The 14,465-nt window shown below is 39.2% G+C and overlaps 1 protein-coding gene across 1 annotated transcript in view; it reads right to left on the bottom strand.

Moving 5' to 3' along the window:
- LOC311493490 (multiple epidermal growth factor-like domains protein 9) overlaps positions 1-14,465 on the bottom strand; it is a 37,211-nt gene that overhangs the window by 12,567 nt on the left and 10,179 nt on the right. Inside the window, exons 3-4 of the mRNA XM_084552179.1 lie at positions 6,136-6,275; positions 1,432-1,581 (exon numbers count right to left, since the gene is read on the bottom strand). Coding sequence (XP_084408305.1) covers positions 1,432-1,581; positions 6,136-6,275 — 290 coding nt within the window. The remainder of the gene's footprint in view (positions 1-1,431; positions 1,582-6,135; positions 6,276-14,465) is intronic.

The raw sequence follows: 14,465 nt of genomic DNA, 5'->3' as shown, positions 1-14,465 counted from the left end.
CACACACTTGTCTCAGTTTGTCTTTCCAAAATAAAATAAATTGAGAAGCATGTTGACTACCATGTAGATTGAAAATGTGCCAACAACTAGCCTGACTTTATATGAAATGAAAATGAGTATCTCTTATATTACCATAAAAAGGATTTATTAAGCTGTAGAAGTGTTTTGATATTCAAAATTTGGTTTTAAACATTCCACTGTCAAATATGATTGAAATAATGGATTCCCTTTACAAGCATTTATTACACTCTTAACTGGCATGAGATACAATACTCAGCTTAGTATTTAATAAATACTATTTAGTGATATCTGACAGTTAAAGCTGAGTTTTTTAACGGGTAGAGGATCTGAAGATGAAAAATGCCAGTGCGAAAAGACTAGACCAACTGTCAAAAATCATAACATTAAAACTACAGGTATGAACAGAACAACCCAACATCAAATAACTGACTGTGACTGCGTAACTTGAATGGCACATACGTTGAGGGTCTGCCTCAAAGGCAATCTTCTGAGAAACCTTAAGAGCTATCAGTAGTTAGAAGCTAGGAAGAACTATGAACTGTCCTGAATCATATCGACCTGTTGGTCTTAAGTTTATTCACTCTAGTTGATCACATTGTTCTGGATATATGTGTGTATTTGAATGTTCAGGTTAGGTGGAGATGTAATTTTGGAACTTTGTCTTTGCTTACTTTTGTCACTTCTGATTCTCCTCTCTTACACTGATTCTCTAAGCTGAACAGTCAGTCAGAGTCATCTCTCTCACTGACTTGTTCCGCTGAAGATTCAACAAGCAGAATTGTCTGAAAAGCTGGCGACAGGGGTCCGCCTAATGCCAACCGTACGACCGTCTGCTAAATTTGTCACGGCCCTAAGATGTGAAGGGTGAAGTATCTAAAGAATGGTTTTAAGAACAAAAAGAAAAGACTAGAAGAGATTTACTTTTCAGGGAGCATTCTGGCTATCATTTTTAACAGCATAAACAATCTGAAATTTAAAAGAAAAATGAAAGAGGCAGCGTTGAACTACCAGACCACAGTGGAAGGAAATCACATGCTGTCTAAAAGAATAAAAGCCAATCAGACATTTTTAAACAACCGGTAAAACCAGTACACAAAACTGAAGGATGGCGAAGTAAATTTTGTGGTGTACATCAAGTTCCGTGGAATCTCCTCTGATTACCTGGCAATCGTTGAAATTATCCCTACAATGAAATACATTTCCTGATTGAATATTTAACATGAGTTAAAAGATGTGTACGGTTCATAGCTACTATTTCGCTATTTCCCATGTTTTCTAGTTTGATAGTGGAAAATGTATTGGAGGACATCAACACAGCAGATGGTGTCTATAAAGCCAGTCATTGTTGTTCAATCGCTGCAACAAAGCATTCGATGAGTAACTGAGCTAAATGTGTCAGCAGGGACTGACCGGTGTGACATGTGCCGGTGGAGGTGGAGTTGGAGCAGGGGCACGGTACACAGGCTTCGGTCAGGGCAGTTCCAGGGCTGCGGTAGAAACCAGGCATACACTCTTCACAGTTTGATCCTTGGGTGTTGCCCTCACAGTTCATACACATTCCTAGAGGCAAGGACAAAGGTCACATGATTAGCTTTTTTTCTTCCTGGATCTGCTTACATCAGAAAGCGAGATTAGTCAGGTTATATAAGTCTCACCACTGTAACTGCACGCAAAGTCAGAGCCTCTTTTACTCACAAAAGATAACATGTGACTTTATTACGCAACCACACATTTGTATGAATCCAGCTTTGTGAATCAAGAGTTATTAACAATTCCTAAAAGCCCGTAATGGAGGCCAGTCGATGATCAATAACTGCGTAGGATTTTATTTTTTTTACCCAAGTCTAGGACAGTTGAAATCTATCATACGTTTTATTAACAATATACATCATATAATATATAACAATAAATAATATAATCATGACCACCCAATCAAAGAAAGCTCATAAAGGAAACCCAGCTGAGATTATATGATGTGCAATTATTTATTAATTAAAATTATTTTAACTGACTTTACACATTTTCATTAGGTCCCAGCTGTATAAAAATATAATTTACACTAATCTACGAATTGTAGGAATCGTAACATAGTTGTTATTTGTGATATTGCCCAGTCTTCATGGCCTTCAGCATTTATCCACTCCTACCTGAATGAACAATTCTCCAACCTGCCTATGATTCCTCTTACGTTCTCAAACTGTCATGTAACATCATCAGCTGTATGCTGTATTTGTATCATCATCAGATTCTACATGTTTAGTCAGATCTGTATCTATGACAGATATATGTTTATCGCGTTTCTCCTGCTGTTCTCTGCTCTCTTTTCTGTCTGTACCCGCCTGGCCTTAGGGCAGATTAGGGGAGTCTTGAGACAATCTGTATTGTTATTGACGCTATATAAATAAAATTTAATTGAATTGAAATATCAGTCACTGAGAACTGGACCAAAACAAGAAGCTGATGGATGGATTAACTAATTTAAAATGACTGACTCATTAAAGCTTGTGTAATTTATGGTTAAAATCTCGATGGGTTCACTTTGAGCTGTTGCTTCCTGTGTAACTGCTGTTTAATAAAAGGAAGATGGTGCAGACTGAAAGTCCACAAAAAGATTGATCAGCATACTGGAACTGATGCAGCACAATATACTGTAATAACATCTCCTGACAGCCGGGAGCTCAACATTTTAAACTCTACTCACTGCTGACAAGATCCGGGGACAGGACTCGTAAATTAAATACTGTGGCCTTCTATTGAAAACTTAATTAAATGCATATTAAAGTTGTTTTTAAAAAAAAAAAAAACCTGCATATACACATGTATTTGCATCTTTATTGTGCTGTAATGTCTTTTACTTTTTTTTTTGTCATCAAAGTGATGCAGCAGGTCAAGGTCAGACATGGAGAAAATAAAATACTTTGTGTGGATTGCATGATAAAATAAAAAATAAAATAGAAAACACTTCTTTAGATGAGACATCACAAAAAAGGAGCGACTATTTAAGAAAAAACAATTTACAAAGGAACAAACTTTACAAAGAGCACAAAAAAGCAATCTTCTACTCTGATATAATGTACAGCATTGCAGAGTACAGCTGAAATAGAAGAGTAAAAAGAGTAAAGTAGACAAATTGGAAAAATAAGTAATTTGTATTATATATATTTTTATATACAAGTATGCAATATTGCTAGTGGAACAGGAGAGAGATGTGACTGTCCTGAAAGTGCCAGAAGCTACTCATTGCTTCCGTGTGTTTATGAGTACCAAACCTGATAAAGGTGTAGAGCCGTTTAAGGTATGTTTTTCCATCTTAGCATGGTACCTGCAAAACTATTTTAGGATGCAAAAACTCTCTGTGGTGTGGAGTTCTTCACCTAAACCACATCAGGTTGTGCATATATCAGCATAGGTTGCCACGTTATATTGCTCATCAGTTGCACAGCAGAATTGGATCAAGTTAATGGTTTCCCCACAAGGCACTGATTTAGCAGTAAGAGGAAATATGAACCCATCGAATATCTGTACACAAGCGCGATTGTTTGTTTCAGAATGGCAAAGGTTATTCTTCTGTTCTTCAAGGGACAAATGGTCTAACAACTAAGGAATTATTCTTGTTGTGCTTTCAATATTTAGTTGTAGCATAATTTTAGGGAATTATTGCAAAAAAGACACAGATTAACATATTATTCAAAGCATTTAAAATATGTGGAATAATCTCTTAAAGTAGTTTTGTATACAAATCTTCCGACAGGCTCCACGCAGCACTCATCACCAAGATAAAACTCCCTTTAAAGTTGACAGGTGAAAATGCTCATTTTTGATGGCGTGTTCAAGGACATTCAGGCATCTCAGGTGACATTTTGAGGGCCATACTTAATTCTGCCTTTACAGATCACACAAAGTTAGCAGATCTTCATTTTTTTACATGTTTTATGTATTTATATATTATATTTGCTTTTTATTTTATTACATAGACAAAAAAATTACCAACCCTTTAAAAGGCTTGTTGTTCATGTAAATATTTGTAAAGATATTACCACTATTGTGGCTCTATGATCAGAAATACAGGTTATGTAGACATGACTCAACCTGTCTACATGCTTCTACTATAGCTTTTCAAAATGTGGGTTTCAACCACGTGCGGTGAAATTTAACCGTCATTGTGGCACGCCCTACACATTACAGGTTAAACTGTTGGCTGAAGAACGCCTTTCCGTGGCAAAGAAGTCACTCATCATACTAAACAGTGGACAGGTGAAGACAAATAACAGCTTTCACACAGAATTTGCTGATAAGGGGTGCATTTTTAAGTGAAATGAGACTAAATAAACAGTTATATTTATCATGCTAAATTAATTCTTGAGTTATTCTTGAGAAAGATGAAGATTTCAGTTCAAAACAATAGGTCAGTGTGGAGATAATGCGTCCTGTTTGAAATAACGAGTCCCTGTTGAGTTTATTCGAACCACGCGGTGTTTGGGATACTGTAAAATTTGCATTTGAACAATGTTCTCTTGTGTAAGCAGACTTGGAGCCAGTCTCTAAAGGGAGCTGTCAAACCTGAGTTATGTTAATCCACAGCACTTTGAACACTGTGACCAGGCAAAGGCTACAGCACTCCATCTGCCTCTGCATTATAAGGGAAAGACATATGGCTTCTAAAACTGCCCTCCCCCTTCGTCACTGTCCCACTCTACCTTAACTCTCTCTCAAGCTTAGCTGGTCACTAGCGTGTGGTTTTCCACATCTCAGAGCCTGACTGCATGCAATCAAGGACACCGGGGGAAATAAATTCCACATTTAATCACACACAAATTAAATCTGGATTTGTGGTATTCTACATGTTTAACACTTTACACTTAGCTTGAATGTGATGCAACAGCTTACATAGTCCTTCTCAAATATATTATTTTCTGCTGTGGCTGTACAGTAAATATTTACTTTGGAGAAACTGGTAGTGTACTGCCAAGTCTCTATTTAAACACAGCAGATTAGCCTCAGTGCATAGTACCAAAGTGTTAGACTGAAAGAGTCCAGTTTTCTTTGAGCACTAAATGAGCATTTCTTTGGCAAAAATGGGATGGATACGCTTTAGCTTTCTAATGCAATGTCCAATTGCAAAGGAGTTTCTTGCTGAAAGGACCAGATACAGCTGCCCCTTTCATTACAGGCACCAGTAGATCAGTGTTGTCATTATAAGGGTTTTAGTACAGAAACTATAGCCTATTGAAATCCCAATGGGTGTTTTTTTTTTTTTTCAGTGTTTCAGATTTAGTTACAGACATAAATACATAGTCTCTAATAAAAGATATTTGCATTTGATTCATTTGTTAAAAACGGATTTTTACCAGTAATTGGCTGTCAGCGTTTGGCTTAAAGGCACTTGTAGATGATTGAAATGTAGGGAACCTGGGACTCCAGCAGTCAGGCTGATCTTCCAGCCAAACTATCGCCATGCACACCGTTAGGGACTCTACCAAAACCTAAGAAATTCATTTTAAACGAGTCGTGGCGTGTGTTTATAATAACCATAGTTAAGCAGATAAAAGGCATGGCTGAAGAGGCCAGAGAGGAAGTCACCACTCTCTTCAGCTGCAGAAGGAATAATCTCTCCTCCTAAAGTTTATCTGTTTGCTTTTTTCTTATATAACTATATATCATTTCTGAAATGAACTGTTCAGTTTTGTAACTCTGTCATCTGGTTTCCATATTGCAGCCCTAGAGCCCCCAGACCATTTCATTTAATAAAATGACACCAGTATTGAATGAACTCGTATTTACAATATGAAAAGGAGTAGGTACTCCTGTATACTGTTCTCCAAAAAAGGTTAAATGAGATCAAGATCTCAGATCAAAATACTTTTTAAATTCTTACGCCTAACCCTAGACAAAATCATAGTGATGACTATATTAAATTTAAAACAACTACACCCAGACCCAAACAAATGCCCACATCCCTCCAGTGGATAATTCACAACTGGCACCAGCAGTCCTGAAAGCTAAAATGTATTACACAAAAAAAGTTTAATTGGGATGATTATTACAATACATTTATTAAAATACCAATGTGGAATAGTCCAACTGCAGAATTTCATTTGTCCATGGCACACTCACCAGACTGTGGATGGCAGTAGTTTGTGTGGTTGTTACACTGGCAAGGCCGACAGCCCGTGCTGCTGAAGTGGAAGAAACCTGGGTGGCAATCATCACACTTGGGTCCAGACACTCCCGTCTTGCACACGCATATCCCTGAGCTGGAGGGGACAGAATAGACGACAAAAATTAATAAAACAGTTCACAAAATAGAGTCTTTTAAAGCATTTTAATGGAACAGAACACCACGCTGGGAATGTCTGTGGAGCTCTGTGTGTGCTTTTTGGATTGCAGTCATGGCAGCTGATGTCCAGACTGTTGCAGACTCCTGCAGATTTTTGCATTCATCCATCTGCTTTGAATAAGTGTACTGTAGGTATAAAGGGAAACACTCAACACCTCTTCCATCCAGAATCCTCATATCAATTTCTCCACTAACATGCTTGGTATGTTGTGCTGGGCGAGTGATCAGGTACTATCATACCTGATAGTATGAACCGTTTTCTCCTAAATTCACCATTTTATCTGAATATGAAACACTTGGAATAAGTAGTGTAACTGGGGCAACAATTCCTTTACTGTAACTCAGCTCTATCACCCCAGTTGCTGTAGGCCAGGGGTGCCCACACTTTTTTGGCTCGCGAGCTACTTTTACAACGACCAAGTCAAAGCGATCTACCCATACTAATTGTTGCTACAGTGTTAAAAGCTCTATCCATCTCTGTTTTTATTCTTATCAAGAAAAATTGCTGCACTGCACCTTTAGAAAAATAGCACTGTCTCTTTAAGAAAGACGGGGCTGTGCATGTGTGCCGCTGAACTGAGGGCATGTTGCAAATATAAAGTAAAAAATAAATAAAGATGAACGTTTGTCTTGCTGCTTGTTTTGGAGGTGCAACAGATAAATGTTTTAGACTAACATCTAAAACATTTTTTTCAATGGCACGCGATCTACCCGCACTGTCTTCGCGATCTACCGGTCGATCGCGATCGACGTAATGGGCACCCCTGCTGTAGGCATTATCAATCACTGTACACTCAATTGTTTGTAGACTATACAAATATCCTGCTGAATATGTTCTCTTAGAGAAATTAAATGGATCCATATGAAATTATATAAAATTATTATCAGCTAAAATATCTGTATATTTGTTCGAGCTCCGAAGTATTGACTTCGTCATCAAGATCAGTATAAGTCAGACTATAAACAGAACTAAACGCAAAAAAACAGAAGCAATGAGCAGGCAAGCTTTATTGACTTCATGTGTTTTACATAACCTTGAATGATTGTTCTCAGCTGAGAAAATTTCAGTGGGTAATGCCTCCAAGAATGCTTCAGCAAAGATAAATCTAATTACATTTGAGCACTTCAGCAATAACAGACCCATAAATTAGTTACATAATTTGTTAAAGTGTCTTTTTTCTGGGTGTGGGAGCTTTCACCATCACATGTGGCTGGCTGTTAATATATATAAATATATAAAGTAGGTGTAAGCTCATACATACACTGATCAGGCAAAACATTAAACCCCACTGACAGGAGAAGTAAATAACATTGACCATCTTGTGACAATTCAATGTTCTGTTGGAAAACTTTTGGACCTGGCATTCATGTGGATGTTACTTAGACATGTAGCACCTACCTAGACCAGACCAGACACCCCCACCCCATAGCAATGACACTCCTTGAAGGCGGCAAACATCCCCAGCAGGATGCAGCCTGACACAGGCACACACACAAAAACGCTTTAGGAACAACTAAAAAAAAAACATTAAGAACAGCACAAGGTGTTGACCTGGCCTCTATATTCACTAGATCCCAAAACTGATCCACAGAGGCCCCTCCCTGCAACCCAGAGGACCCAAAGGTCCCCACTAACAACAACAAACAAATATATATATATATATATATATATATATATACACATTTTTTTTTTTAATTTATTTATGTACAGCATTGAGCCCACCAACACTCGAGATAATTTCCTCTGAAGAGTACAATGCCAAGTCAAGCCTGATCAGCCCTCAAACCCAGACAATAAACCGAAAACATAATCTCAAGACAATGACTTCAAAACAACTGAAGTAAATCAAGAGTGACATGGAGCACTTTCCATGAGCATGTGTGTGGGTCTTCATACAAACAGGGCTTTGTTAAAACAACTGCACTCAATGCAAATGAAGAGGCCCATGGCGACGCTTAGCAGGGCGTGGGCAATGCTGAGGACAAGGAAGGGAAATCAACAGTTCTCATTCCTCTGGCTCAAAACACACATACATACACATCCAGCATTATCAACTAAAATGTCCACATCATGACCCCAATACAGTGAAGTCAGAGAGACACTGCCACAGAGAAAGTGAGCAAAAACCCAATCTTCATCAAGTACTTATTTTTCAGCTGTCCTCATAGCCATTGCAGTAAAGATAATCTGTATTCCTAAACATTTTACAACTGCCACCTTTTCCGAATTTGATGACATTTTCTCCTAATCATCTTTTGCCTGCTACAATTCCCAAACAAAAACTAATCTCATTCATTTCTGTGAGCTAATAAGATATTTGCTAATGACCTAACAGATCTTGTTTTGTGTTTAGCAAAAGGGGATTTCCCCGTAATAAACAAGGAAAAACTAAAGCACTGACTGTGCATTTGACTGCCATAACTTTTTGTTAAATAGTTTCCATATTTGACAAGGTCTCATTACAGAGGGAGCACTGACGTGATAAAATACACAACATCTAGGAGTGGTTCTTGCCCGTATTGTTCTTGCTGTGTGACTGAAATAAATCTTTTCATGATGCCTGTTTGTGGCTGATTTACTGTTCTGCACAATTAAAACCATTCCATTGACATTTCAGCTTTTAAAAGGTCTCCATCAGACTGCAAACACGCTCCTGAATACACCAGTGGAAGGCTTTTTGGACTGTAGACCGCGCAACCTAAGTATGTTGGGAACAAGAAGGGCACGAAAACATAATTTTCTTAGTAGTGGCACTGATTTACTTCCTTTATGTCTGGGTGCGCTCTAAACCCTGCAAGGCACGTCACTGGGTTGCGCCAGATGGGTGGGGTTTCTGCATCATTTATATTCAGCATACAAATGGCACATGCCTCTAGTGCTCATCGACGACTTGATGACAAGAAAACAAAGAACCACGTGTAACAGACAAGAGACACTGCGGAACACATAAACTGGCATGGCTGAGACCAGCTTCTGTTCTGTCCTACCAGAAACTCACGCTGTGCAAAGACAAGCAGGACGGTTGCGCACAGCATGTTTGACATTGTTAATATATGGTCTTGGCTGATATTGACTCTTTTTTATCACATAGTGGTAAAACACACCTTTAGAAAGCCTTCAGAATGCATGCATTTTCTTTTTTTTTTGTTTTGTTTTGTCATAATGTGAACATTCATTCATTCATTCGTTCATTTTCTGTAACTGCTTGTCCTCTGAAAGGTCGCAGGCGGGCTGGAGCCTATCCCAGCTGTCATTGGGTGAGAGGCAGGGTACACCCTGGACAGGTCTCCAGTCTATCAGGGCTAACACAGAGAGACAGACAACCATTCAGACTCACATGCACACCTATGGCCAATTTAGAATCACCAGTGAACCAAACCAGCATGTCTTTAGACGGTGGGAGAGACAGGGAGACACAGGGAGAACCTTCTTGCTATGAGGCATCAGTGCTAACCACCACACCACTGTGTGGCCCATAGATAGAATACATACCAGAAAAGACTGGTTTACACCAAGCGGCCATAAAATGATGACCTAATATTGTGCAGGTCAACCTTTTATCTGTAAAACAGCTCTGATCTGTCAAGGCAAGTACTCCACTAGGCCTCTGAAGGTGTGCTGTGGTAGCAGATCCTTTAAGTCCTGCAAGTTGTGAGGTAGGGCCTCCATAGATCAGACCTTTAGTCCAGCACATCCCACAGATGCTTGATAGGATTGAGATTGATGGGAATTTGGAGGTCAAGCCAACACCTCGAATTTGTTGTTGTGTTCAAATCAAATCATTCCTGAATATTTTTTGCTTTCTGGAGCATTATTCTGCTGAAGGAGACTGCTGCAATCAGAGAATATGTTTTCCATGAAAGGGTGTACATGGTCTGCAACAATGCTGTACGTGTTAGCACGTACCACCTACCTAACAATGAGTTAGCCATCATGTAACAATTAATACACGTGACAGGAGTCAGAAAATAGCCATTGTGATGTACATCAATTGGAAAATGCAATCAGTGACCAAAAACCCAACCCATCACGGTGTTCTATAATGCTCTTTAAGCTGAAAATTTTAGTTCTCACTTCATTAAGAGGTTCGTCTTCAAATAAGCAGCCAGCAAGCTCATCAGGCATACTAATGGCAAAGCAGAGGATGAACTAGAGGGCTCTCAGGCGGACATAAATGACAAGATTGTGAAGACCTTCTCCCTTAGTGCTTGGTAATCCTGGCGATAATTGGGAAGGAGGGGGGGTTTGTTATTGTTTTGGTGTGATTTCCCTTCACTGATGGCCCAGTGAAGGGAAAACTCGCTCGGCGTCAGATCTGCACGTTAAGTAGGTCAGTATTACATGGGCAACAAAGCTTAACCCCATTCTGTGGCTACAGGCAGCACTGACTATCACTTCTTACATGTGTCGGATCAGGGGAGACAGAGGCAAACATCCTCCCTGCTACAGAGAAGTCGTTGCCAGTTTAATCACCAAGAGGTGAACGGTTGGCAGAAATAAATAGGGAACTACATTAAGCAGGTTTAGCTGCATTGTTGGGTGCGCAGCCAAGTCCTGAAAGGGTGTGTTAGGCAAAAGCAGGCCTTGTGATCTCTCCTTCACTGTCCTGGCTCATCTCAACAATGGCTGCCCTCAACACAAGCATGGACACGTGCAACTATTTATAGGAAAAAACAGCATTCCAAGTCATGTAGTAAAGGTCTCTGTAAAGTTTGAGCTGGTATATCAGGATTATATAACTGATTCATGGAAGAGGAGGGGGGGTCAAACATTAAATACAAAGCATTTCACAAGGCTAAGCGACCGGGACTGAAGAAATGTTAAAAATTGAAATGGACAGCTCACAAAACACTCCACTGAAACCTTGGAGAATTGACTTATTCTCAATATTAACGTTGCCAGACCTTTGGGAGGTATACTTGTCTAACATCTTAGCCAGCCAGATGTGAAGAGCATTATTTCAATTACATAATACAGCTTGAGCTTACAATAATCACAGCATTTAAATGAGTAATCAACTGAAAAAGAAAACATATCCAAACTAATTGGCCATGAAAGTTATGTTAATAACAGTACAGTGAGACCAACGTTTTGGCAACATTAACACGTGACGCATAAGTAAAGACTTGCTTTTGCTTTAATTCACAGTGTTTATATGTAAATAGCACAGCATTGCCATATCTTTGGAGGATGCTGAGATATTTATAAGGCATGCAGCCTCATAAGGGAGAATGCAGCGAAGTTCTGACTGGAGGTCTCCTTAGTGTGGCCATTAGTCCAGACAGCCCTAACCCTGACGTCCTGCTGCTGTCTTTACACAGCAGCATGACAAGAATCAGCTCAATGTTTCCACTTCATTAGGCAGCAACACACATTCAGTCAAATGCTAGAGTGAAAACAGAAGCTGTACTGTAGACGGACTAGTTACTGAAACCAGACATCTACTATGTTTGATCTTTAAGGATTTTTAGATCTAAAGTACAAAATGATGAATTCATGTATTTTTTAGTGTACTCTGCAAGAACAACTTGAAATAAAGCACTACATACTTGGTGCACTGTATGTAGTGCGAAAGCGAAAAATGTAACGGATAAAACCACTCTGGCAAATACTTTCTATGCCAGTACTCTAATTAATGTTCATCAAATAGACTAAAATAATATCACCCCTGCAATCAATGCAGCGTAAATACACAGTGACAACAATGATGCATCCACTTTAGAGTGACATTATGCAGAGGCGGAAACATCTGCAACCACAATCAATATTTCATTACAGACCGTGGTGCCTTTCCATACTGTATTGTAAAAAGAAATACAGACAATGCCCACAGGAGCTGACCCAAATACACTACTGATACAACTGTTATGACAGATTTAAGTGGTTAGTACAGCCCTTTTGCCAAATATTGACACAAACAGTTTGTGTACCTTCTACATGTTTTCTAGGCCCACTGCAAATAGAATGGCACATTAGAAGCGAGCAAGATGAGGAAATCTCATTAGGGCTGTTAAGAACATTGAATAAGGATGCAATTAGAGCGGTCACCTGGCTTTAGGAGTTGCTAACCCTGAAGGAATTTCATTAGTCTGGGTTTCAGTGCAGTTAAGTGTCCCAGGATGGGGTCAATCTGAGAACTTACAAATTGGATAGCAACATTTATCTCTCCATCAACAGCTACAGCTGATGAGTGATTTACCAAAAACTTTAATATCCGGGGAACGCATGGACAGGCCCAGCTGATCCATAACTTTCCAAACTACTCTACCTATCTACTTCCATGATTCTAACTTTTCTCTAATGGCCTTATGATGTCGAGTGTTCTGGGGTTTCATTTAGCACCAGCATCAGGGCAGATTTGTAACCAAATACTGGCAAATCATTACTATGAACCTCACATGCACTTTATGTTTAGCCCTATTAAGCAAATATTAGCACGCTGACATGGAAAGATTTGTTGGGTAACATGCTAAACTACACCTGAAACATCAGTATGTTTATATCACTGTTGGCATACGCATGTTGCTCACAGAATTGCTGTAGTTGTGTCAAAGTGCCAATATCCTCCATTAGAAGTGCTTGTTGGACGGTTAACCAGCCTGTTTGTGACGTCTGTATGTTTATAAATTTATAAATTTTTTGCATGCTTTGAATGTCTGAAACGTTTGCTGTTTTGAATGTACTTTATAAATAAACTGACATTGACATACTTTCAGAAACCAAGAACAGTTTAAGCTGAGAAAACAGCCAGGTTCCTGCACATAGAAGTGAATTTTGATGCCACCAAGTCCAAATTCACGCACCTGCAGTCACTGGCCAGCTGTGCAGAGTTCAAGATAGGTTTGAACTGGTGTCATTTACTCCAAGTCCTGCCTCTCTCTTACATTCAGCTTTACACCCTGCCTCCGAATGTGGCTGTGCAGAACAGCTATAAACACTCTTTTACAGCATCACCCAGACCGTACATATGTGTTGTCCTCCAATTATCCATCATTCATTGTCCAAAACAATGGCTTTGTGCCTTCATATCCCACAATCATCACGCTAGAACACTGCACTAGTTGAAACACACACACGCACACACAGAGAAAAGGGGAACTTCTAGAGGTCACTTCGTTATCAGCAATCCTGGTCAAATGTGAGTTAATCAACAACCTGAAGCCCTAAAAAGAGCTCAGTGCTTGTTTGTGCTGATGGATGTCCATTTCCCCATCGGACACACCCACTGGGAGCTACGCAGTTAAAGGCCACAGCAGGTAGACTAGCAGCAGCAAATTTATGTCCCAGTGCTGAGAACAAATTGCATCAGCTGAGGGTAAAGCAAAGTACAAAATGTACAGGAAGTGATTCTGGCCTCTCCAAATTTAATTCTGTGACACAGCTTTTTAATAAAACTGCACTCTTCTTGACATTAGCTATGCTCTGTGCTATGGCTGTCACTTTACAAACTCATTAGTTTGATCAATTGTAACCCAGGGTCTGAGGATACTGTGTGATATTTATTCATATACAGCATGGTTTGCTGCTGCTGTGCATTCTGCTTCTTTGAAGCTATAAAGAAACAGACTGACTTTCCATGAGGTAATTCTCCCTGTACGATACTGGAAAATAGATGCTCTCAAAAGAAGCTCCTGTTTTTTGATACTTAGGTATGTGTGTAATTCTTAAATTTAAACTGATGTTTTAGATTGCCAAAAATAGGTATTTTATTACATTCAGTCTTACAAACTGGAAATACCTCTTTATGATGTTATGCTGTTTATAAATGGCAAGCTATCTAGACAACAACAGTGACTCAAAAATGCAGATGATGTTCATAAATCCACAGCATGCGTGTGTAGCCAATCATATCTTTTAACTCCATCAAATACCAAAAACATATCTGGTACAATGCATATATTTGTATTTTCCTTTTTCTTATGCTAAATATATCCATCTCTACTTATATGCCAGCAAATGTAACGTAATCCAATGTTCCCTCTGGGATCAATAAAGTATTTCTGATTCTGAAAACAGAGCCTCATAGAAGAGGGCTCTGTCTGTGCTCTGTCTGTGCTCTGGCTTTGAGCTGCGTAATGTACTGCAGTTATATAATGCTGCCTCAGA

The sequence above is a fragment of the Chelon labrosus genome (genome assembly GCF_963514085.1).
Source record: "Chelon labrosus genome assembly, chromosome: 9".
Taxonomy (NCBI): Eukaryota; Metazoa; Chordata; class Actinopteri; order Mugiliformes; family Mugilidae; genus Chelon; species Chelon labrosus.
Note: the sequence above shows the minus strand (reverse complement) of the source record. Positions and strands in the feature narration are given on the sequence as shown.